This window comes from Alosa pseudoharengus, unplaced genomic scaffold, assembly GCF_046254945.1.
Source record: "Alosa pseudoharengus isolate Yale_2024_CS ecotype anadromous, Long Island Sound unplaced genomic scaffold, YU_APseudo_1.1 YU_APseudo_1.1_scf_1, whole genome shotgun sequence".
NCBI classification, from domain to species: domain Eukaryota; kingdom Metazoa; phylum Chordata; class Actinopteri; order Clupeiformes; family Clupeidae; genus Alosa; species Alosa pseudoharengus.
In genome coordinates, this window is record NW_027468564.1 from 16,630,686 (window position 1) to 16,657,653 (window position 26,968).

General features: G+C 44.1%; 1 protein-coding gene across 2 annotated transcripts in view; it reads left to right on the forward strand.

Moving 5' to 3' along the window:
* Window positions 1-26,968, forward strand: part of LOC143121871 (uncharacterized) — a 29,631-nt gene that overhangs the window by 923 nt on the left and 1,740 nt on the right. The window contains exons 2-14 of one of the 2 annotated variants that reach the window (XM_076282521.1): window positions 3,599-3,812; window positions 4,058-5,611; window positions 6,354-6,527; window positions 7,971-8,144; window positions 8,960-9,133; window positions 10,780-10,953; window positions 13,192-13,350; window positions 13,818-13,991; window positions 15,587-15,760; window positions 16,160-16,333; window positions 18,476-18,649; window positions 23,582-23,755; window positions 24,793-24,966. In XM_076282521.1, coding sequence (XP_076138636.1) covers window positions 3,778-3,812; window positions 4,058-5,611; window positions 6,354-6,527; window positions 7,971-8,144; window positions 8,960-9,133; window positions 10,780-10,953; window positions 13,192-13,350; window positions 13,818-13,991; window positions 15,587-15,760; window positions 16,160-16,333; window positions 18,476-18,649; window positions 23,582-23,755; window positions 24,793-24,966 — 3,488 coding nt within the window. In that variant the 5' untranslated portion in view covers window positions 3,599-3,777. Of the gene's footprint in view, window positions 1-2,994; window positions 3,813-4,057; window positions 5,612-6,353; window positions 6,528-7,970; window positions 8,145-8,959; window positions 9,134-10,779; window positions 10,954-13,191; window positions 13,351-13,817; window positions 13,992-15,586; window positions 15,761-16,159; window positions 16,334-18,475; window positions 18,650-23,581; window positions 23,756-24,792; window positions 24,967-26,968 lie in introns of those variants that run through there. The other variant, XM_076282529.1, reaches the window with a different exon arrangement.

Here is a 26,968-nt window from a genome sequence, read left to right on the forward strand (position 1 = left end):
TGTGTTAGTTTACATCAGCCACCTCAGTGTAACTTACCCAAGGTAGTCAATTTTAGCCAGCACCTGTGTTAGTGGCACGTCAGCTTTCTCCACCTAAGGTTAGCCAATGTTACCACATCAGTGTTAACCAACACCTCAGTATAATTTATCCAGCGTTAGTCACCACCTTTACTTACACAAAGTTAGCCAATACAGGGCTTCCAACTGTCATGCATTGTATGACTCATTCATTCAATTGGCTCCAGCAAAGTCCTTTTAGGCAAGTCCATCTAATAACTAAATGTCAGCTAACATCAGCCACCTCAGTGTAAGTTACCTACAGTCACGACCTTTGAAGTTATAATACCGTGGATTGAAAGTATAGAAGTTATAATACTGTGGAAAGTATAGAAGTTATCGGAACGTCACATATTACCAACCGCCACGTATGTCCAACCTATTACGTGTATGTGTCACTTAAAGGTAAACTATGCAGTATTGGCAATTTCCTTACCGTTTTTTTTTTCGGTTTTTGCTTATTTTTTCGCTTGCTCTGTCACGACGAATGTCTGAGAAACTCCATCGCTACCTTTTTCTAGCCGGTGCCTGGCGTGTATGTGTATTTGAATGCAGTAAAGTAATTTGTTACACTCGTTATACTTCCTAATACTGAGGCCATCGGCCCGCCGGCCCACAGTTGCAAGGGTGGTTTTTCCGCTCACAGGCGCTAGGGGGAAGCGAGACGGCCACCATTCAGCCCGAAAAAAGTCATATAACCATTCCAATGACTCTGAAGCTGGTAAATGAAGGTAAATTAAGCTAAACAACTTGCATATTAAGCTAAAAAACCTGCATAGTGTGCCTTTAATATTCATTTCTATACAAACCAAGACGGCGGATTCCTAAAGAAACGCAAGTACCCACACCATAAGTTTATCTAAAGAGCTGTAAACAGTGTTGTAAGACTGTGTGTACAAATCCGCTTGGAGCTCCAGTGGAATTTTGAATTGCGACAAGAATTCTCGGGTTAACTGTTGATGTGCCGTGAGAAAGGTTGGGAATAAGCACCCACCAGCCCAACACTAAACTCCGAGCGTCTCTCGGCCAATCAGAAACAAATAAATAGTTCCATAGAACCCAATTGTTGTATAAACCACAGAGGACACAGTGACTTTCAAACTACAGTATTATAACTTCTATACTTTCAAACCACGGAATTATAACTTCATGCTTTCAAACCAATGTATTATAACTTTTATACTTTCAAACCACACTATTATAACTTCACGCTTTCAAACCACACTATTATAACTTCACGCTTTCAAACCACGGTATTATAACTTCTATACTTTCAAACCACGGTATTATAACTTCTACACTTTCAAACCACGGTATTATAACTTCAACACTTTCAAACCACAGTATTATAACTTCACACTTTCAAACCACAGTATTATAACTTCTATACTTTTAAACCACGGTATTATAACTTCTACACTTTCAAACAATTCTTTAAGCAATGGGTTACTCCTTAGCAAACCATAATGAAACAGTGCTTCACCACATCTGTGAATTAAGCCACACAGTCAACTAAGTAAGATAAACGAGGATGCTAATTGTTCTCAGCATTGCCAGCATTGTGTATAATATGATTGTCACTTGGAGGAGACTTATAGATAACTAACGTTAGCATAGTTAGCTAACCGCTGCTAACATGCTAGCATCGTCACGTCAGAAAAGCATGGGGCTGTGCACAGTAGTGTAACATTTATTCACCATAAATTAATAAAGTTGAGTGGTTCTGCAATGTAGGCTATGTTTCCGTTTTTTTGCAGTACCATGTCCCTTACATGACATGGCCCAGCGTCCTTGTAACATGCATGCAGCAAAGCTAAACATGAATGTGATTTCAGCCCGACTTTCAACATTTCTTTCAATGAAGACACGAAAAACCACAAAGACCCGTAACAAGGGATCTGGAATGTAGGTTACCTAGCAACCAAGACATTGTCTATTGAAAAGGGAACTATTTTTGGATGCGTAAGAACGATGTCTAAATTAACATTTTTAAACAGTAATGAGGTGTTTTCAGATTATTTAGTTTGTGGTAGAATTGTTGTATAAAAGCAATATAGCACTCGTGATCGTGGGATTGGTCATGGATATTCCCACGGGTGTTGTTAGGCCGTAGCCACGAGGCTATATCCATGACCAATCCCTCGATTACGAGCCATTATATTGCTTAATTGACTGACTCATTATGAACATATACATCATGGACCTTATGTAGAAAGAAATGAACAATTAAGGAACAGTATCTATATCATAATATATTTGTAGCAATTTCATAAGTAGATTACATATACAGCAATCATACTTTTGTTTTACATTATTTTTTACAGTTTATTTATTTATAAGTAAATACTAGGGCTGTCAAAATAACTGATTAATTTCGATTAATTAATTTGAGAAAAAATAACTGATTAAAAAAATTAGTGCAGATTAATCGATTCAGTATGACCTTTGACCCCGAGCCGTTCTAGTCAGACTGTAAAATGAAGGAGAGAGAAGAAAACGTGCTGCCTGGATCATTGATTGGAACATTTACTTTTAAAAAATGGCCTGGTGATGTTGATAAAAAATAAAGTGTTGAAAATAAAGTCCTCTGCAATGTCTGCAGCAAGGAATTTGCATATCACCGGAGTTCATCAACTCGTCGCACATCAATGCAAAGAAATAAGTGTTGACATTGAGGGGAGTGTTAATTAATTTTCATTGTGTCCCCTAGGTTATATTTGTGGCCTGAAATGCCTTGTATGTGAAAAAAAAAACTTTTATTTGAACAGTATAATAATAATAAATAAATAATAATAAAAGAGTTTTTGAACTTTAATGTCACTAATGCTGATTATTCAATGATTCATTTGAATTTAAATATTTAAAATACTTTCACAGCAAAAATTATATATGCGGTTAATTTAGATTAATTAATCACAGAGTATGTAATTAATTAGATTAATTTTTTTAATCGATTGACAGCCCTAGTAAATACTCAAGTATGTTGTTAGTGATTTTTGATTTGTATGAAGAAAGAGTGAGAGAGCCTGTTCCCTGTGGAAGTTATAGTCCCGCGCTCACTGTCCTTGTCTTGGCAGCGGCAGTTAAGGTGATGACACATGGGGCAACTTCTTGAGCAATGTTGCTGGGCAATCACATAAACACTTCCATGTATTCTGATTGGATAATCATGACAACTTGCCTACTGATGATAAAGTTCTCCAGAAAAGAAACTGTTGCCCAATATCAATGAGAACATGCCAGAACCACAATAATGAGGAACATTGCCCAGCAACATTGCTCAAAATGTTGCCCCATGTATCATCAGCCTTATAGTACCACGCGCTCGTTGTCCTTGTCTTGGCAGTGGAAGTTATAGTACCGCGCTCGTTGTCTTGGCAGCGGGAGTTATAGTACCACGCGCTCGTTGTCTTGGCAGCGGGAGTTATAGTACCACGCGCTCGTTGTCCTTGTCTTGGCAGCGGGAGTTATAGTACCACGCGCTCGTTGTCTTGGCAGCGGGAGTTATAGTACCACGCGCTCGTTGTCCTTGTCTTGGCAGCGGGCGGAGAGGAGGCGGTGGCGCGGTCGCTGAAGGCATCGTTGGCCCTGCAGTACGCGCGCATCTTCGAGGGCAGCTCCACAGAGGGGCGAGCCAGAAGGGTGGACGACATCTACACGGAGCTCCTTGTGGTGGACGAGTACACAGGCGGAGCGCTAAGAGCTCACGAGGCCCAGTGGATGGAGCAGAACCACTCCAGGCGCTCCACATGCAGGTACGTCCAGCTGGGTCAAGACCCAGAACCGCTCCACATGCAGGTACGGTCCAGCTGGGTCAAGACCCAGAGCCGCTCCACATGCAGGTACGGTCCAGCTGGGTCAATCTAGTCCTTTTTTTTTTAATTAGTCTTTTTACTTTACTTTTAATTATTATTCTCCCTACTACTTACCCTTGCATTTATTGCCTATTCTTTGCATGTGTGTAAATAACATCATCTCACATCATGTGACTTCTTAACAGTTCCTGGATCCAGTGCAACGACATCTTCAGAGCCCAGCCCGATTCCCGTAAGGTTCTCACACTGGGCGTGGCTGGCGTCGGGAAGACTGTCTCTGTTCACAAGTTCATCCTGGACTGGGCCGAGGGAAGAGCCAATCAGGACGTGGCGTTCCTGTTCCCGCTGCCGTTCCGCCAGCTTAACGTAAAGTCGAAGAGGACTCAGAGCCTCCTGGCGCTGCTGCAGCAGTCTTTCCTCGAGCTGAAGCAGCTGGACGCTCTGCCTGAGCGCGCGAGTTCCATCCTGTTCATCTTCGACGGGCTGGACGAGAGTCGGGTCCAGCTGGACTTGGACAAGGAGCTGATCAGCGACCCGACAGAACCGGCGCCGCTGGACGTGCTGCTCGCCTCGCTCATCTCCGGGCACATGCTGCCCGACGCGCACGTCTGGGTCACTTCGCGTCCGGCAGCAGCCAATCAGATCTCCCGGCACTTCCACCAGGTGACAGAGGTTCAGGGCTTCACAGATGAGCAGAAGGAGAGGTACTTTCAGAAGAACACAAGCGCTCCCACGGCCCGCAGAATCATCGCGCACGTGAGCAAGACGAAAACGCTTCACGTCATGTGCCAGTTGCCTGTGTTCTGTTGGATTCTGTCTGTAGTCCTTGAGGAGATGTGGAACAGGGAGGGAGAAGCCAAGGAAACTACAACTCCCAGCATTCCCAGCGACACTCCAACTCCCAGCACTCTCACAGAGATCTACACCCGCTTCCTCCTGTACCAGCTGGGGCGGCGCAGTCAGAAGACGGCCTCATCGTCCAAGGGCCTCCTCGACCTGGGCAGGCTGGCCTTCCTCCACCTGGAGAAGAGGAAGTTGATCTTTGACATAGCGGACCTGCGATCTTGCGGCTTAGACGACGGCGAAGGCTCTGAATTCTCGGCCACCTGCACGCAGATTTTCAAGGAGGAGACCGCTGACCTGGAGAGCCGCCTGTACAGCTTCCTGCACCTGAGCCTGCAGGAGTACCTCGCTGCCCTCTTCGTGCTGCACGGCGACGCCGCCGACGGGCGCCCCAAGCTTCGACTGCGCCGGCGCCTCCTGGGCAGATCCACGCTGGACGTGCAGAAGGCGGCGGTGGAGCGTGCGCTGCGGAGCGAGGACGGCCACCTGGACCTGTTCCTGCGCTTCCTGCTGGGCCTCTCCCTGGAGTCCAACCAGCGGCTGCTGCGGAGGCTGCTTCCTGAGCGCGGCGGCGCCCGGGTCGAGCCCGCGGACCACAGGATCGTCCAGTACCTCCGCCGGACCATCCGCGAGCAGGCCGGCGCCGAGCGCAGCATCAACCTGTTCCACTGCCTGAGCGAGCTGCGGGACGAGTCCCTGGTGCTGGAGGTGTCGCGCTGGCTGGACTCTGGGACGTGCAGGCCGGAGGAGCTCACGCAGACGCAGTGGTCAGCGCTGGGCTTCCTGCTCCTCACAGCCGAGGAGACGCAAGTGGAGTTCGAGCTGCAGAGGTACTGGGGGAGCCACGAGGGTCTCAAGAGACTGCTGCCGGTGGTGAGGAACACCCAGCGAGCTCTGTAAGTGTGTCACTCACACACACACACACACACACACACACACACACACACACACACACTCACACACACACACACACACACACACTCACACACACACACACACACACTCACACACACACACACACACACTCACACACTCACAGACACACACACACACACACAGACACACACACACACACACACACACACACACACACACAGACACACACACACACACACACACACACACAGACACACACACACACACACACACACTCACACACTCACACACACACACACACACACACACTCACACACTCACACACACACACTCACACACTCACACACACACACACACACACACACTCACACACACACACACACACACACACACACACACACACACACACACACACCTGACCTGTGACCTGACAGTTTCATAATCTCCCAGCATGCATCAGTGTGACTTGAGGCTTTTGTAAACCCCCAGCATGCATCATTGTGACCTGACAGTTTCATAATCTCCCAGCATGCATCAGTGTGACTTGAGGCTTTTGTAAACCCCCAGCATGCATCATTGTGACCTGACAGTTTCATAATCTCCCAGCATGCATCAGTGTGACCTGAGGCTTTTGTAAACCCCCAGCATGCATCAGTGTGACCTGACAGTTTTATAATCTCCCAGCATGCATCAGTGTGACCTGAGGCTTTTGTAATATCCCAGCATGCATCAGTGTGAACTGAGGCTTTTGTAATCTCCCAGCATGCATCAGTGTGACCTGACGGAGGCTAGCTGCCTGCTTCTGGCCTCAGCTCTGACCTCAGGGCCCATCCCCCTCACCCTTCTGAACCTGAGTGACAACCCCCTGCTGGACGGAGGAGTAAAGGTCGTCTCCATCGCACTGGCAAAGGCAGAGTGTCCATTACACACACTCAGGTAAAATCAGAGTTACCCGCTACACACACATATGAGGGGCCGCCTAGGACAAAATTCATACTTACACACACTATCATAATCTTGCATATACACCACTGTACTCGTCATACACACTCAATATTAATAATGCTTCTATATGTATATATGAGGGTATAGTCATGTATGTGAGAGAGTATAGTAGTATATGTGAGAGAGTATAGTAGTGTGAGATGGTATAGTAGTGTATGTGAGAGAATAGTTGTATGTGAGAGAGAATAGTAGTGTATGTGAGATGGTATAGTAGTGTATGTGAGAGAGAATAGTAGTGTATGTGAGATGGTATAGTAGTGTATGTGAGAGAGAATAGTAGTGTATGTGAGATGGTATAGTAGTGTATGTGAGAGAGTATAGTATAAGTATAAGTATAGTAAGTATGTATACTCTTTTGATCCCGTGAGGGAAATTTGGTCTCTGCATTTATCCCATCCGTAAATTAGTGAAACACACAGCGAGGTGAAGCTCACACTAATCCCGACGCAGTGAGCTGCCTGCAACTACAGCAGCGCTCGGGGAGCAGTGAGGGGTTAGGTGCCTTGCTCAAGGGCACTTCAGCCGTGCCTACTGGTCGGGGTTTGAACCGGCAACCCTCTGGTTTCAGGTCCGGAGTGCTAACCAGTGGGCCACATAGTAGTGTATGTCAGAGAGTATAGTGGTGTATGTGAGGGAGTATAGTAGTGTATATGTGAGAGAGTATAGCAGTGTATATGTGAGAAAGTATAGTAGTGTATGTCAGAGAGTATAGTGGTGTATGTGAGAGAGTATAGTAGTGTATATATGAGAGAGTATAGCAGTGTATATGTGAGAAAGTATAGTAGTGTATGTGAGAGAGTATAGTAGTGTATGTGAGAGTGTATAGTAGTGTATGTGAGAGAGTATAGTGGTGTATGTGAGAGACTATAGTAGTGTATATGTGAGAGAGTATAGTAGTGTATGTGAGAGAGTATAGTGGTGTATGAGAGAGAATAATAGTGTACGTGCGAGAGTATAGTAGTGTATGTGAGAGAGTATAGTAGTGTATATGTGAGAGAGAATAGTAGTGTGTGAGAGAGAGTTTGATTGAAACGGAATGAGTTTAATTTATCAGTTCCTGATTGGTTTGTCAATGTCACTTCTCTCTAGCCAGCCAATTAAAATCAAGGAAAGGGTGGGACCTACACTGTCAACAATGTTCGTAGTGGCAGAGAAAAACTCAATCAGCCAAGTCCTATGTGACTAAATATTGAACTACTAATGCAAACCGAACGCAAATTGCAAAGCCATGATGCCAAATGAGCTCCTTTTTGTCTGTCGAAGTCATATTTTAGTGAGCTGAGCCCTGAACGATTGTTGCCATTTCAGTAGCCCTGTAGTCTATAGTTCTGTACTCAGATAAGGGAGGAGTCATGATATTTCTTCTCTCTACAGGCTGACTGATGTCGGATTAAGTGGGGAGGGGTGTGGCCCTCTAGTCTCCGCACTGAGGTCAAAGTCCACCCATCTGAGAGAGTTGGACCTCAGCAGGAATTACATCAGAGACTCAGGAGCCAATCAGATTGCCTTGTTCCTGAAAGACCCATCCTGCAAGCTGGAAAAGCTTTGGTGAGAAATCAATCAATCAATCAATCAATCGATTGATGAGATTGATCAGTTAATGAATTAATAAAGTAATCTACTACTTATCAGTCAGTCAACATGCCTGTATATTTGTCCTTTTATTGATCTTTTGATCCTGAAACAATGATGCGTTAGCCTGGGTAAGAGCAGACCATTTCTCTATTGATCTTTTGATCCTGAGACAATGATGCGTTAGCCTGGGTAAGAGCAGACCAATGATGCGTTAGCCTGGGTAAGAGCAGATCATTTCTCAATTGAAGTATGGGTTTGGACCCTAACAAAAGGGTTGTTCTTCTAATAAAAGACCGTCCAGGGGTGTATTTGAAGTGTATTCCGAGTGTATTCCAAAACACTGTCCAAGGTTGTATTCCAAGTGTATTCCAAAACACTGTCCAGGGTTGTATTCCAAGTGTATTCCAAAACACTGTCCGGGGTGTATTCCAGAACACTATCCAGGAGTGTATTCCAAGTGTATTCCAAAACACTGTCCAGGGGTGTATTCCAAGTTGGTGGTTTAGTTGCCACCAACTTGGAATCACGGCCAGCTCATTCAATGCAGACACAGCTGAACAACGGCAGCCATTTTGTTTGTTTACAAAAGTGCCTCAATGCCTCAGTGCTCCACTGTCTGTCATCTTATGAAGCCACTTTTGGTGGAAATGATTTGGAATGCTCCGCCAGAGCAAATAAGGTGAAATGTCTATAGGTTGAGGGGCTGTAATGTATGTGTCTCTATAGGTTGAGTGACTGTAATGTATGTGTCTATAGGTTGAGGGGGTGTAATGTATGTGTCTCTACAGGTTGACCGACTGTGGGATTCGGGAGGAGGGTGGAGCTGCGCTGGGTTTGGCCCTTTGCTCAAACCCCGCCTATTTGAGAGTGATGGACTTGAGCTCCAATCAGCTGCGAGACCTGGGGGTTAAGCATGTGATGACATCACTCGGCGATCAGCAATGCAGACTACAGAGGTTAAGGTGATCAACACATCACATGAACAACAGAACATCTAATAGACAGTATGAACACATGGTGTTAATACAAAAAGACATCTAATAGACAGTCTAAACACATGGTGTTAATACAAAAAGACATCTAATAGACAGTCTGAACACATGGTGTTAATACAAAAAGACATCTAATAGACAGTCTGAACACATGGTGTTAATACAAATAAGTAAACCCCCCTCTTGCAGTCTAATATTAGTTAAGGCGAGACACGGCAGGTAAAAACATCGTTTTTTCATGCACTGGTCATTTTCAAGATTTTGAGTATTCTATCACACTACTACAACAAAAATCAGATTTACACATTTAGGTGTTTATTTCATTATATTGTGTCTACTCGCGCCTGTATATTTCTCCTAACCTTGCATGCACTCTCGCGACCGTGATCCAAAACATATCATGTGTAGTACCGTTGGAAAGCTCTTTTTTTCCTGTATCGCCCTATGTGATCCATATATGGACACTTCCTTTGTATCAGCAACAAATTGTGAAAGTTCAAAGGTGAGTTCTAGGCTGAGAACGGAATCTCATTGGCTGTCTTTCAAGGCTTTTTTCTCAAAATGAGTTTCCTCTCCCACTCTGAGCTCGAAAACTCCACTTCAGAAGCACTTACATACACCACACTTTCTAGACTTATGCCTAACTATATTTAGAATATTTTTACAGAGGGGTTTGTTGATATATTATTCCTAGCCTGACTTACATGACATGTTATGCCTAAAACATGGCAATTGACAGCATATTCTGATTTACAGGATAACAAAAGTAGATATCCATAAATCACTCTGTAATTTTCCCCCCATCTCATATCTGAACACAATGAAAACATCATTTTGAACCTGGCTGTATCTAATGCTCAATTTTCGTGTTTTTTTTGGGGGGAAGCCGTAGCCTACTGGTTAGCGCTTCGGACTTATAACCAGAGGATTGCCGGTTTGAACCCCGACTAGTAGGCACGGCTGAAGTGCTCTTGAGCAAGGCACCTAACCCCTCACTGCTCCCCGATCGCAGCTGTTGATGCAGGCAGTTCACTGCGTCGGGATTAGTGTGTGTTTCACCTCACTGTGTGTTCACTGTGTGCTGTTTGTGTTTCACTAATTCACGGATTGGGTATATACTTATACTTATACTTTAAAATGTATGCAAATTAGCGCATATTTAATTAGATAATGACTAATTTGCATATTTAAACATTAAATTACAGAAACTTGTAATACATTTTATCATATTAATGTAAGTAATCAACTTGGGAATCTGCTATTTAAAAATTGTACCCTATTCACCTGTTGTGTCTCGCCTTAATAGAGTGTGAACATATGGAGTTAACAACAAATAACAGGACTGTGATGTGAGCTGTTTTGAGCTGTTTTATGCTGTATACATATATATATATGTGTGTGTGTGTGTGTGTGTGTGTGTGTGTGTGTTCAGTCTAGTGAACTGTGGTCTCAGTGATGTGAGTTGTGCTGTATACATATATATATATATATATATATATATGTGTGTGTGTGTGTGTGTGTGTTCAGTCTAGTGAACTGTGGTCTCAGTGATGTGAGTTGTGCTGTATACATATATATATATATATATATGTGTGTGTGTGTGTGTGTGTGTTCAGTCTAGTGAACTGTGGTCTCAGTGATGTGAGTTGCGGTGCCTTGGCGTCGGCTCTGCAGTCCAACCCGTCACACCTGAACGAACTGGACCTCAGCGAGAACCCAGTAGGAGACCAGGGGATGAGACTCCTCCGAGACATTCTGACACATCCGCAATCACACCTGGACAAACTCAGGTAGAGACATTCTGACACATCTGCAATCCCACCTGGACAAACTCAGGTGGAGACATTCTGACACATCCGCAATCCCACCTGGAGAAACTCAGGTAGAGACATTCTGACACATCCGCAATCCCACCTGGAGAAACTCAGGTAGAGACATTCTGACACATCCGCAATCCCACCTGGAGAAACTCAGGTAGAGACATACTGACACATTTGCAATCTCACATACCTGGAGAAACTCAGGTAGAGACATTCTGACACATCCGCAATCCCACCTGGACAAACTCAGGTAGAGACATTCTGACACATCCGCAATCCCACCTGGACAAACTCAGGTAGAGACATTCTGACACATCCGCAATCCCACCTGGACAAACTCAGGTAGAGACATACTGACACATTTGCAATCTCACATACCTGGAGAAACTCAGGTAGAGACATTCTGACACATCCGCAATCCCACCTGGAGAAACTCAGGTAGAGACATACTGACACATTTGCAATCTCACATACCTGGAGAAACTCAGGTAGAGACATTCTGACACATCCGCAATCCCACCTGGACAAACTCAGGTAGAGACATTCTGACACATCCGCAATCCCACCTGGACAAACTCAGGTAGAGACATTCTGACACATCCGCAATCCCACCTGGAGAAACTCAGGTAGAGACATACTGACACATTTGCAATCTCACATACCTGGAGAAACTCAGGTAGAGACATACTGACACATCCGCAATCTCACCTGGACAAACTCAGGTAGAGACATAGTGACACATCCGCAATCCCACCTGGACAAACTCAGGTAGAGACATACTGACACATCCGCAATCTCACCTGGACAAACTCAGGTAGAGACATTCTGACACATCCGCAATCTCACATACCTGGACAAACTCAGGTATAGACATACTGACACATCCGCAATCTCATCTGGACAAACTCAGGTAGAGACATTCTGACACATTTGCAATCCCACCTGGACAAACTCAGGTAGAGACATAGTGACACATCCGCAATCTCACCTGGACAAACTCAGGTAGAGAGTGGCACATGCTAAGGTATATATTATTCATAAATGTCAAATTTTGCAGAGATGTAGTTAAATCTGCTTTACATTGTGAAAACATAAAAAGGTGACAAAACACTCTTGTGTTCTCACAGCAGTATTACCCAATCTAAGAAAACCTTTGTACCTGTGTGCTTAGTGTTAGCAAATGATAAAACTATTGCAAAGCAGACTTGGCTCCCACCAATGAATTGCTAAATAACTGTGTTTATGGGGGGGGGGGGGTGGCGGTCTAGTTTTAGCTCTAGATGGGGTGGGATAGGGGGACAATAATGTCTGTAGATTTGTATGACTTGATGTATCTGTACTGTATACTGTAAATATGTTGTCTGTATTTTATTGCGCCATCTATCTGCCCAGAGACTACAGGCGGAAGCAATTTGCTACAAACTGGCACAAGACATTTTTTTTTTTTTTTTTGGATTTGGAACGTTTATTTTCTTGAACATGTAGACATTAACAAATAAAAGATTTAAGAACCAGCATAGACATAGACAACAAAATAAAAAATGAAACGTCACATTTTGTTCAAGAAAAAGGAGTAGAGAGAAGCAAAAGCTTGTAGGTCCCTACCCCCATCTATTGATGTTTTTTGTGCACTGTTCCTGTTCAGATAAATTCATGTATACCATGGTCTAGGTTGAAAAGGGTGTCGTTTAAAAAGTGATATACTACACCTATGAAGTAGATCTGGTAAAAAAAAAATTAACCGCCGTTCCATATCAATGTTTATGAATGGTAACTATAACAACGATAAAAAAACTAACGATTTTAGACTCATTTAGTATTAATAATTGATTTCATATTTATTTATTTCGTAAGTGACCATGGTATAAACGGGATAATGCCCTTTGATGCGTCCATTATCAGAAATAAATGGACTTCCGCTTTGCGTCGGACGGTTCACGCCTCTGCGTCGTCCATTTATTTCTGATAAGGGACACCTCGTCGGGCATTATCCCTTACTACAATTACAATTGCTGGCTGTGACATCAGAGCAGGATGAACCAATTAGATAATTTCTGCTGCTGTGACATCAGAGCAGGATGAACCAATTAGATAATTTCTGCTGCTGTGACATCAGAGCAGGATGAACCAATTAGATAATTTCTGCTGCTGTGACATCAGAGCAGGATGAACCAATCAGATAACTGCTGCTGCTGTGTGTCCTGTCAGACTGCGAGACTGCGGCATCAGAGAAGGGGGAGTGTCTGTGACGGTAGGCCCCGCCCCTCTGAGAGAGCTGGATCTGAGCAAGAACCTCTGTGCTGACTCCGCCCTCCTCCTGCTCCCCACAGCTCTGCAGGAGCGCCTATACAAGCTCCAGATACTGCGGTGGGTAGCCTGACCAATCAGCACCTTTAAGGTGAGAGGCCTGACCAATCAGCACCTTTAAGGTGAGAGGCCTGACCAATCAGCACCTTTAAGGTGAGAGGCCTGACCAATCAGCACCTTTAAGGGTCAGAGCAATTAGCACTTTTTAGGGTGAGTGACCTCAGACTAAACAATCAGCACATTTTAGGATTAGTTGTGTGTGTGTGTGTGTGTGTGTGTGTGTGTGTGTGTGTGTGTGTGTGTGTGTGTGTGTGTGTGTGCCCATATTTTTGATTGTTCTCATTCTGTATTAGTGATTTAAGGGTGTGGAGGTCCAGTTCACTATGTCGATGGTCTTTGGCCAGAGCATTCCATTTGAATGTGTGTGTGTGTGTGTGTGTGTGTGTGTGTGTGTGTGTGTGTGTGTGTGTGTTTGTGTGTGTGTGTGTGTGTGTGTGTGTATGTGGTTGTTATCTCTCTACCTGTAGGTTAGGAGTCTGTAGGTTCAACACAGCTGGTTGTGGGGCGTTGGCGAGAGCGCTGCGTTTGAACCCTTCCTTCCTCCAAGAGCTGGACCTGGGCCACAACAGTGTGGGCGACTCTGGGCTGCAGCTGCTGTCCATGGTGCTGAAACAGCCACAGTGTTCCCTCAAGAGACTAAGGTGAGACACATGAGACACATATGATATATACTATATGATTTCCTCTGCTAAGGTGAGACAAATGAGACACATATGAGACATGCTGTATAGTCTGCTCTGTTAAGATAACACACATGAGACACAGGACCTGCTTTGCTACAGTGAGACACATGAGACAAAAATGAGATATGTGATCTGCTTTGCTACAGTGAGACACATGAGACAAAAATGAGATATGTGATCTGCTTTGCTACAGTGAGACATGTGAGACAAATACGGTTGTCCCTACCAGAGCCCGTCTACGGAGAGCATGTTCACTTCCTGTTAAAGGAAGAAAATTCCAGTATTTAGCGCTTTGAGTCCCTTTTCTGGTTTGTTTTGGATGAACTAGAGTGGTGGACACCGAAATTTTGACGATTGGTCCTGTCTCGACTTTTCTGACTCGTTTTGAATCACCTTTGACTAGAACAGAGTGGCTGCAACAGGCATGCTCAAACATGTCCTAAAACAACCCTTAACGTTCGTTTTCAAAACTGTGCAACTGACCCAGTGGTTAGTGGTGTTCGTTGATTATTAAAATCAAATATATCGGCGCAATGTATGATTTCCAGCCCCCTTATTTGCTATTGTGGAACTATTTTTTCAGACACCTCACAACCACGTATAAACTTCGGCTCAATATTTGAGCCTGAAGAATAGTGGTGCAGTAATATCAACGTGCAATGAGTCTTCCAACAGAAATCAATGGGATTTTACAAAATGCCAAATAAAACATGACAGAAACTGTATTTCGCTATGCTACTTGTTTTGGAACATCAACGAACACCACTAACCACTCGGTGACTGTTCCTATGTCAAACATACTCCTAAATTCGCACCCTTTCGTTCTGAGAATTTTCATGGATGCATATGTGGATCCTTACATGTACAAAAATACTCATAATCCTCTGTGTTGACATGCATCGAAGCAGCGCCCCTACTGAAACAGATAAACAGATGCAGCGCCCCTACTGAAACAGATAAACAGATGCAGTTAAAAGTGGAAGCGCTCATACAGAACCGTCCAAAGTACAGTCCGAGAACGCTAGGGAGGCCTCTAGCCTCATCTTTGTAGAACCTGAGAACGCTCGGGAGGCCTCTAGCCTCATCTTTGTAGAACCCGAGAATGCTAGGGAGGCCTCTAGCCTCATCTTTGTAGAACCTGAGAATGCTCGGGAGGCCTCTAGCCTCATCTTCGTAGAACCCGACTCGCAAGGAAACATTCTATCGAAAAAAGTATGCTCGACTTTAGGAAACAGCATCTGTCTTTACCCATCTCTGAAGGATTAAAGGCTGTGGGATCTCACTTCCTGCTTCTGAAGGTTAAAGGCTGCTGCTCTCACTTCCTGTCTCTGAAGGTTGAAAGGCTGCTGCTCTCACTTCCTATCTCTGTAGGTTGAAAGGCTGCTACTCTCACTTCCTGTCTCTGTAGGTTGAAAGGCTGCTACTCTCAGTTCCTGTCTCTGAAGGTTGAAAGGCTGCTCTCACTTCCTGTCTCTGAAGGTGGAAAGGCTGCTGCTACTCTCACTTCCTGTCTCTGAGGGTTGAAAGGCTGCTGTCTCTTCCTGTCTCTGTAGGTTGAAAGGCTGTGGGATGTCTCACCAGGGCATGGCCGCCCTGTGCTCTGCTCTCCGGGCAAACCCATCTCACCTCATTGACCTCAACATGAGCTGCAACAATGTAGGAGATCTGGGCATCAAGCACCTCAGTGGCTTCCTGAAGGACCCTCACTGTACACTAGAGAGACTGGGGTGAGTGGAAAGTCTGGATTGTGGATAAGATGTTCCAACATCCGTAACATACACACCTACACACACACACAGACACACACACACACACACACACACACACACACTGCTAGAAACAGATACTAGTGGATTGCTAGCACACCCACCTTCCTTTTTTAACAGACATGCTAGCAACAGATACTAGTGGATTTAGCTTCCTTGCTTGCATAGTCTCTCATACCTGATAGCAACAGATACTAGTGGATTTAGCTTCCTTGCTTGCATAGCCTCTCATACCTGATAGCAACAGATACTAGTGGATTTAGCTTCCTTGCTTGCATAGCCTCTCATACCTGCATCTGAGTCCAGACCAGTGCGGTGTACACAATTCAGTTTACAGACATGTGAAATGTTTGCCTGCAGGTTGCGCTGTTGCTCTGTGGGAGTGGAGGGCTGTGCTGACCTGGCTGCTGCCCTCTCCTCTAACCCCACCCACCTGAGGTGGCTGAACCTCAACTCAAACAACCCAGGAGATGCAGGAGTAAAGCTGCTGGCACGGGTGCTGAAGGACCCTCGTTTTCAGTTGGAGAGACTAGGGTGAGTTATCACTGAAAGACGCAAAATCATATAGAAGCAATAGTGTGAGTTATCACTGAGAGACCCTAACCTTCCTATAGAGACACTAGTGTGAGTTATCACCGAAGGACCCTTGTTCTCAGTTGGAGAGACTAGGGTGAGTTATCACTAAAGGACACAAAATCATATAGAAACACTAGGGTGAGTTATCACTGAAGGACCCTAACTATCCTATAGAGACACTAGGGTGAGTTATCACTGAAGGACCCTAACTATCCTATAGAGACACTTGTGTGAGTTATCACTGAAGGACCCTAACTATCCTATATAGACATATGGGTGAGTTTTCACTAAAGGACACAAGATCATATAAAACCACTAGGGTGAGTTATCACTGAAGGACACAAGATCATATTCACCTTATTCCGCATGACAACACGGGGGGTGGGGCATCTATATTCATTTTGTATTTGAACTTCTGGTTGAGTAGTTGAGCAGGTTGTGAGTTAGCCCCGATGAACCTACACAATCCGTATAGAGACACTAGGGTGAGTTATAACTGAAGGACCTACACTATCCTATAGAGACACTAGGGTAAGTTATAACTGAAGGACCTACACCAGTGGTCTCCAACACGGTGCCCGCGGGCACCAGGTAGCCTGCGGGACGGCTATGAGGCGCCCCCAGCGCACCTTCTAAAAATAGCCAACAGGTCGCCTGCAGATCACGCTCTAAAAACACGCTCTATTGTGAAGTTTTCAATCGATATTTAAGTCTAGACCAGAACCATTTTAAGAATGTATGTAGCCATACATCTGTAACATTAAATTGATATTGGTGATACCTTACAAATTGTAGCTGCGTTAAATTTTAGCCTTTGGCTCCAAATACGTTTCCCATTCAGTCTTTAAACAACAACAGAAGCGGAGCGCATACACGCTGCTCGCACGCATAGACAGTAAACCCCTTCTGGTGTAGCCAATGGAAGCATATCTTTGCAAAAGTTCTGTGGCCATTCCATGTTCGTCAAATACGGTTCTTGCATGATTGTTCAAGAACTGAAAAACAATTGCTTTAGCACACAGGCCTTTCCTCCTCTGTAGGCTATTGCCGTATAATAGCATTGAAAATGTTGTGGCATGCAGGACTGTGCAGGACTGTGCATTACCTTTTTTGTCAGATCATGGAGAGAGTTCAGGTGTGCAATAACTTTAAAAGGAGTTTTCATATGTTAGGGTGGTGTGGGCGATTACTTTAAAAACTTTTAAATGAACAAACTGAACAAAAATGTTGGTAGTGTTGCATAGGCCTACACAATATTGATAATTTAAAAGTACAAATCTCATAGGCCTATTATTTAGGAGGACTACCCTCCCAAAAAAGGGGTGACGGTATGTTTGTTTCAAATGAGTAGCCCTCCATATTATTTCGGGTCTTCAGGTAGCCCTCATTCCCAAAAAAGTTGGAGACCCCTGACCTACACTATCCCATAGAGACACAAGGGTGAGTTATAACTGAAGGACCTACACAATCCTATAGAGACAATAGGGTAAGTTATAACTGAAGGACCAACACAATCCTATAGAGACACTAGTGTGAGTTATAACTGAAAGACCCTAACTATCCTATAGAGACACTAGGGTGAGTTATCCTATAGAGACACAAGGGTGAGTTATAACTGAAGGACCTACACTATCCTATAGAGACACTAGTGTGAGTTATAACTGAAGGACCTACACTATTCCATAGAAACACTAGGGTGAGTTATAACTGAAGGACCTACACTATTCCATAGAAACACTAGGGTGAGTTATAACTGAAGGACCCTAACTATCATATAGACACTAGGGTGAGTTAATTCCTTTGGTCATATAGACACACAAAGGATAGTTGTCCCTGAAGGACCTGCACTATCTGCTGTGGTTTTTCTTTTGTCCATATGGAAGGTTAGTTAGGCTTGTGTTACATTTGTCTCCCCATATGGAAGGTTAGTTAGGCCTGTGTTCAGATGAATCTAGGGTGCGTTACGTTTGTCTTTAGGCCTGTGTTCAGATGAATCTAGGGTGCATTATGTTTGTCTCCCCTTCCACAGACTGGTGGTTATTCCTTTGTCCATTTGAAAGGTTAGTTAGGCTTGTGTTATGTTTGTCTCCCCTTCCACAGACTGCTGTTCTGTGGAGTCAGAGACGAAGGCTGGTGTACGCTGGTCTCTGCTCTCTCCTCCAACCCCTCCCACCTGAGGGAGTTGACCCTCACAGGAGACCAGCCAGGGAGCAGTGGGATCAGACAGACTGCAGAATTCCTGGAGAATCCTCTCTGTAAACTCAACATAATCAGGTTAGTTCTGTAACAGAACCTGCTCCATAAACTCAACATAATCAGGTTAGTTCTCATCCAGAACCTGCCCTATGAACTCAACATAATCAGGTTAGTTCTGTAACAGAACCTGCTCTATAAACTCAACATAATCAGGTTAGTTATCATCTACAACCTGCTCTATGAACTCATAATAATCAGATCAGTTCTGTAACAGAACCTGCTCCATAAACTCAGCATAATCAGGTTAGTTCTGTAACAGAACCTGCTCTATAGGAGCAATGTAATCAGGTTAGTTCTGTAACAGAACCCGCTCTGTAAACTCAACATAATCAGGTTATTTCTTTTTTTGAAATTCAACTTTTTTTTATTGATCAAACTTTAAACACACACAAAAAAGGTCCACACCGTACATTACATTGTCCTATTGTACATAGTTTCCCTATACGCCACCTTGACATCTCCAACAGAAAATAACAGTAATAATAAATGGAAATAGAAATATAACGGCTGTCATCAGATACACCTTATGTCCCTTTCATGTGTACCCAGAAATCATCCCAGATCATTCGTTTCTCATCATTCAGCCTTTCCAGCATGCTCTCATAAGAGGCTGCTTCAATTACGGCATTGACCCAGTCTTTTAATTCCAAAGTTTTAACACACTTCCAATTACGTAGAATAATTCTTAACGTTGTGATACAGCAGAGTTTTACCACAGTGAATGCCTGTTTTGATATGCTTGGTACCACTGACTTGTCTCCAAGTAAGCAAAGTCTGCAATGAGCAGGCAATGAGAAACCCAGCCATTCTTCTAATATTCCAAGGATTTTGCACCAAAATGGGTAAACATAAGAACACTCCCATAGCAAATGGAGATATGTACCATCTTTTTCCTTGCACTTCCAACATAAGCCATTTTCAGCAATACCCATCCTATGAATTCTATAAGGAGTATAGTAGTACCTACCGTATGTACCACTTTATAGTGGATACATTTTCCTTTTGCTTCCCTGATGTTTTTACCCACATTTGACATAATCTTCAACCATTCACCTTCATCAAAGTCAACCCCTAAATCCCTCTGCCATATTCATTTCAAACTGCAACAATTATCTGCAGTTACATTAATGATTAAGTTATTTTAAGATATGGCTAAACTGAACTTCAGGAGTGACTGTGGTTAAAGTCTTGCCAAAGATCCCAAAGGCACACTGCTTGATATAATTAAAAAGCCTTTAATATGATGGGCAACTCAACTTCAGTAGTGACTGTGGTTAAAGTCTTGCCAAAGATCCCAAAGGCACACTGCTTGATATAATTAAAAAGCCTTTAATATGAAGGCTGACGCGTTGCGACTACTGTCCCTCGTGGATGTGCGCAGGAACTTGATCAAGACGGTTCTTGGTGATTTATCCTCGGCGTCATTGCCGGTAGCCCTCGATGCTCTTTTAGCTTTGCGCTTGCCCACACGGGGTCATCCCTATGTTCCCCGGGTCCTATGTTCCCCGGGTCCTATGTTCCCCGCTGCTTCCAAGTAGACTGCAGCCGCACGGCAAGGCGCGGGTTGGTAAAGTGCTGTCGCGCGTGTTTGTGCTCCGAGTCGCCTCTTCTTGGAGGAAGAGCGCATGTTTGAATCTGCAAGCACGTTCACTAATGAACATTTCTTGACGAAGCTGGCCTATCTTAGCGATATATTTGATATATCTTAGCGATACATTTGAGTTAAATGTCCAGTTACAAGGCAAAGACAAGCACCTCACCTAGCAAATAAGATTACTGCATTCACCAAAAAAACTTGAGTAGGACAGGCGCCTCGATCGCGACAGTAGCCTATTATGCCTTTGAGATTTCTGAGCGAAATCGCTGAAACGTCTGATTGGGAGGCACTCTTGTGATCCCATGTATTAAACAGTAGGCCTACATCACATCCCTGCAAAGTTTATTTCAAAAATATTTCCCAACCAGCAGTGCTCAGTATGACTGGATTATGGATCCATTTAATGCAGCATGTTGGCATTTCATTGAATATATTGTACAATGCTGTATAATGGCCAATGCTTCCTAATATGTTGCTGGAAAACAGAAATATGTGTGTTATTATGTATTTATTTATTTATTATTATATCTGCAGCACCAGCTGATTTTAACTCTGTTGAAGAGGATATATTTAGAACTTGTCATTATTTCAATAAATTTGACAATTTTAAGCTTGACCTACCACTTTCTTAGAGCGATGAGGGACAGGTGGGGCTCGAGAATGCCCCCTCAAAGTGGGGAATGAAAGAAAAAGTTTGAGAACCACTGATCTAGTTTGTTAACTACCACAGTCACGAGTTAGGTCGCGATAGTCTGTCATTTTTAAAAAAGTTTGAGAAACACTGTTAAATCTAGCCGAGTCTGCATGGCTTCAGTCCCAAGCTTGTCATTGTCTTACTTGGCATGTCATTGTTGATTCTTACTGTACAAGAGGTAAGGGAGGTGATCTATAGCCTTTGGTTGAGCTGTCGGAAGAATGGGATTAATTTTAATGGAACAAAGAGATATCAAACTATACTGGGCTGTAGACCCAAAGGGACATTTTTAGATTATTGACGAGTCAGACCAAAGGGGCTTCGGAGCAACGCGCAGTCCCCCCTGCAGCGTGCCAGCGAACGGAAAAATGAACAAAACAAACCAATTAAATATCAACTTAAAAAGGCATGTAGTTGTAGCGCGTTTCTTCTGTGAGAGGTGCAGCTCGTGTAGCCTACGTTGCTGTCCTCAATTTAGTGCTGAAGCGGACAATGCGAAGTTACCTAGAATGTTAACTTTGAACTCGTTATATTCAGTAAAGAAGCACAAGTAAAACCATTGTAGGCCTATGTTATAAAAAATGTTCTTCATCTATTCTTTTACTCCGCTATACTCAACGTGGAAGTTAGGAAAATCGCCCTCCTGGCTTGTGTCAATATTGCACCGTGCGCGTGTATGGTCTACCTGGTGTGCTACGGCAAGCAACATTGATAGAAAAATACACTTTGCTACCGTTTGTGCACGAAATGTGCACTCGCAAGCATATCTAATGCAATTTCCGTGGTCAGATACAAGGCGGGGAACATAGGACCCTTTTCTACAAAAAGGGTCCTATGTTCCCCGGTCCCATACAAATAGCGGGGAACATAGGACCCGGGGAACATAGGACCCGGGGAACATAGGTACGCTCCCGCCCACACGATAAGTCCCTTCAATCTCGAACTCTCCATCCAACTCGATTCCCAGTCCCTCGGATATCAGCTGTTGAACGCAGTTGACAAGTCCATCTGTTTCTAATTCCTCCGTTAGACCGATTAGTCTCACATTCTTGCGACGATTCATATTTTCCAGTTCCTCAATTCGGTTATACAATGCCTCCAAACGTTCATCTGCTCTCTGGCTGTCTTCAGTGTCTTGATGTAGTATCCTCAACCGCTGATATACGGTCCTCTGCTTCATCCAATCTCACCTGAAGTGAGCTCAAAGAATTCTTTAAATCCGTGACTGTTTCTTTAATCGGTGATACATCTTTGGCGACCGTTTCAAGTGTGGTGGCAATTTTACCCATTTCGGATAACACGTTGTCCATTTTGGAGTGTTCAGGTGTCGGCGAGGTCTGTCTTGTAGCCATGCGGGTCGACGATTTTCCTTGGAAATATTTCGATGTAGATGACGATATCTGGAGCTTTTTTTGCAATATTGGAAGCGCTATATATAATGTTCAATTGTGGTAACAACTTTGCTTAGAGTAAGGAGTAAATTTGTACGGATATTGTAATTAAGTTGGTGGGTTTAGGGACCGACGAAACTATGCTGCCATCTTCCTTGGATGCCCCACGTGACTCCAAAATCAAGTTATTTCTCATCCAGAACCCGCTCCATAAACTCAACATAATTACATTAGTTCTCAAAATGTAATCAGGTTAGTTCTCATCTAGAACCTTCTCTATAACAGCAATGTAATCAGGTTAGTTCTCAAACAGAACCTTCTCTATAAGAGCAACGTAATCAGGTTAGTTCTCATCTAGAACCTTCAATTTCAATGTATTGTGCTTATATAGCAGCAAAACATTACACATGTATCATGGCGCTTTACAGAATGTAGGCAATCAGAGAAAAAGAAAAGAGGGAGAAAAGAAAAGGAAGAAAGAAAGAAAGAAGGCCCATGGGTAACCGGGGCAACAGGGGAAAAACTCCCTAGAATTGGAGATACATATAGGAAGAAACCTCGAGCAGATCCACGACTCAAGGGCCTGACCCATCTGCCTAGGGTCAATACGGATAGTAAGGTCTATAAACAATGACAAATGCAAATGACAGTCAGGTGTGGAGAGAAGGACATGGTGTTTAAAGCACCTGAGGTGAAGGTTACAGAAGGTGGGATGATTACGTGTCCGGTATGATAAAGCATAATCATGATTTAGTGAGAGAAAGTGCAATAGTCCGGCGTCGGAATTGTCCAGGAAAGAAAGTTGTGATGGGGCCAGTGGTGGGTCAGCAGACAGGCCAGAATCCGGGCAGAGTTGTCATAGGCAACGTAACGGGAGTGCAGAGAGCAACGTAATCAGGTTAGTTCTCATCTAGAACCTTCTCTATAAGAGCAATGTAATGAGGTTAGTTCTGTAACAGAACCTGCTCTATAAGAGAAATGTAATCAGGTTAGTTCTGTAACAGAGCCTGCTCTATAAGAGAAACGTAATCAGGTTAGTTCTGTAACAGAGCCTGCTCTATAAGAGAAACGTAATCAGGTTAGTTCTGTAACAGAGCCTGCTCTATAAGAGCAATGTAATGAGGTTAGATGTCAAACAGAACCCACTCTGCAAACTCAACATAGTTAGTTCACTAACAGGGGCCTATACTTTTGCTCAAACTCCACTTGTGTGTGTGTGTGTGTGTGTGTGTGTGTGTGTGTGTGTGTGTGTGCATGTGTGTGGTCAGACTGTCCTACTGTGGGATTGAGGCCGAGGCGTGCTCTGCTCTCGCGGCTGCGCTGCTCTCCCACCCATCTGCCATCAGAGAGCTCGGCCTGAGCCACAACAACCCTGGAGATGCAGGAGCCGCGAGCCTCGCCTCCCTCATCAAGGAACCTCGCTGCAAACTGGAGACACTCTGGTCAGAAGCATGAACTCTATTCTACCAACCCCATCCAATCCCATTGAACTCTATTCTACTAACCCCATCCAATCCCATTGAACTCTTTTGAACTCTATTCTACCAACCCCATCCAATCCCATTGAACTCTTTTGAACTCTATTCATACCAACCCCATCCAATCCCATTGAACTCTATTGAACTCTATTCATACCAACCCTATCCAATCCCATTGAACTCTATTCTACTAACCCCATCCAATCCCATTGAACTCTATTGAACTCTATTCATACCAACCCCATCCAATCCTATTGAACTGTATTCATACCAACCCCATCCAATCCCATTGAACTCTATTCTACCAACCCCATCCAATCCCATTGAACTCTTTTGAACTCTATTCATACCAACCCCATCCAATCCCATTGAACTCTATTGAACTCTATTCATACCAACCCTATCCAATCCCATTGAACTCTATTCATAGTAACCCCATCCAATCCTATTGAACTTCCTCCAGTTGATCCAATCCCATCTAACCACTGATCAGATAGTCAACATCTAACCAATCATACTCAATCACTAACCAATCCAACCAATCATACTCAATCACTAACCAATCCAACCAATCATACTCAATCCAACCAATCATACTCAATCACTAACCAGTCTAACCAATCATACTCAATCACTAACCAAGCATACTCAATCACTAACCAGTCTAATCAATCATACTCAATAACCTATCATAAACATAAACAAACAAGACGTCATGCACAATCACTGACTGCACCTTTAAATATCTTGAACCCCTCTTCTCATTTGTGCTGCTCACTGACTGCACCTTTAAATATCTTGAACCCCTCTTCTCATGTGTGCTGCTCACTGACTGCACCTTTAAATATCTTGAACCCCTCCTCTCATGTGTGCTGCTCACTGACTGCACCTTTAAATATCTTGAACCCCTCCTCTCATGTGTGCTGCTCACTGACTGCACCTTTAAATATCTTGAACCCCTCCTCTCATTTGTGCTGCTCGCTGCTTGTTTCCTGTCACAGGATGAAGAATTGTGGGATTGAGGAGGCAGGGTTTGTGGCGCTGGCCACAGCCCTCCGATCAAACCCCTCCCACCTGCGAGTGCTCAATCTGAGCTCCAACGACCCAGGAGAGGCCGGGGTGAAGGAGTTCGCTAAGTTCCTCAAAGAACCGCACTGCAAACTGGAGATCTTGAGGTAGGTGTTCCTTAAAGAACCGCACTGCAAACTGGAGATCTTGAGGTAGGTGTTCCTCAAAGAACCACACTGCAAACTGGAGATCTTGAGGTAGGGGTTTCTTAAATAACCGCACTGCAAACTGGAGATCTTGAGGTAGCGGTTTCTTAAATAACCGCACTGCAAACTGGAGATTAGAGGGTGACACGGGAATCAATTTTCACTACCGTCCCATCCCGAGCCCGCACAAATACTCCCGTCATATCCCGATCACGTGACAGCCCCCCCCAAAAAAATCCTGTCCCGCAAAATCCCGAGAGAAAGACCCGAATCCCGTCCCGCTCCATATGTTGATGTCTAAAGTTATCCGACTGTTACCCAGTAGCATGCGGTGACCATAAATTTTTATAGGACAGGAAGCCTTGTCTAACTTTTCTTTAATAGCCGATCATTTTGGGCTACATTAAAATGACATATTTTACAGGACTTTGCTGTAGGCTATTCTTAAATCATTTCATAGTCAGAATTGTAGATCTGCAGTAGGCTAACCCATCAGTTAAGTTTGCACCATTCTCATCACGTTAAACCAGCGAAGCATAGCAACGTTGTTGCTATGGGTAAACAAACCGTGTTCCGCTAGGGTTATGCGATACATATATTGAGGAATGCGATCGTCAAGGTGCCATGCCCCAACATTGCATGACACATTAAACTCAACCAGAATCGCCATTTCCCGGACAGCTTGTGGAATTGAATAGAGCTGTCCTTTGCTGATACTTTCGCCTGTAACTGTTTCTTTGCATCCATTTTGCCTCAGGGCCTATCTGAAGCTGATTGATTGTGAACAGGGCAGCTGCTTTGTCTTGCTCTGATAGGCTACCAATCAACAACAAACTTATTGTGGGTTGTAATTGGTTCTCTTTTCTAAAACGAAATGCCTCACGTCTTTGGGCGCACTCACTGCATTGCAGCGTCATTTTTTAAGTTAATAATCTCTGGCTTCCCGCCAGCTCCCGTTTATTATTTCCTGTCCCGTCCCAATCACGTTACCAACAGTGAAATTTACTCCCGTACTGCGGGAAACCCGCGGGAATACCGTGACCCGCGGGAGTCCCGAAAAATTGTCACCCTCTACTGGAGATCTTGAGGTAGGCGTTCCTTAAAGAACCGCACTGCAAACTGCAATGCTATTGCTTTGAAATGTGCTATATAAATAAATTTGACTTGACTTGACTTGACAAACTGGAGATCTTGAGGTAGGGGTTCCTCAAAGAACCACACTGCAAACTGGAGATCTTGAGGTGAGTGTTCCTTAAATAACCACACTGCAAACTGGAGATCTTGAGTTAGGTGTTTGTGTGTCACTCTGCAGGCTAAATGAGTGTGGCATCAGAAGGGAAAGGTGTGTGTGTGTGTGTGTGTGTGTGTGTGTGTGTGTGTGTTTAATAAGTGTATGTGTGTGTGTGGGTATGTGTGTATTTAATAAGTGTGTGTGTGTGTGTGTGTGTGTGTCCCTCTGCAGGCTGAATGAGTGTGGCATCCGGAGGGAAGGGTGTGTGTGTGTGTGTGTGTGTATTTAATAAGTGTATGTGTGTGTGTGGGTATGTGTGTATTTAATAAGTGTGTGTGTGTGTGTGTGTGTGTGTGTGTCCCTCTGCAGGCTGAATGAGTGTGGCATCAGGAGGGAAGTGTGTGTGTGTGTGTGTGTGTGTATTTAATAAGTGTATGTGTGTGTGTGGGTATGTGTGTATTTAATAAGTGTGTGTGTGTGTGTGTGTGTGTGTGTGTCCCTCTGCAGGCTGAATGAGTGTGGCATCAGGAGGGAAGTGTGTGTGTGTGTGTGTGTGTGTATTTAATAAGTGTATGTGTGTGTGTGGGTATGTGTGTATTTAATAAGTGTGTGTGTGTGTGTGTGTGTCCCTCTGCAGGCTGAATGAGTGTGGCATCAGGAGGGAAGTGTGTGTGTGTGTGTGTGTGTGTATTTAATAAGTGTATGTGTGTGTGTGGGTATGTGTGTATTTAA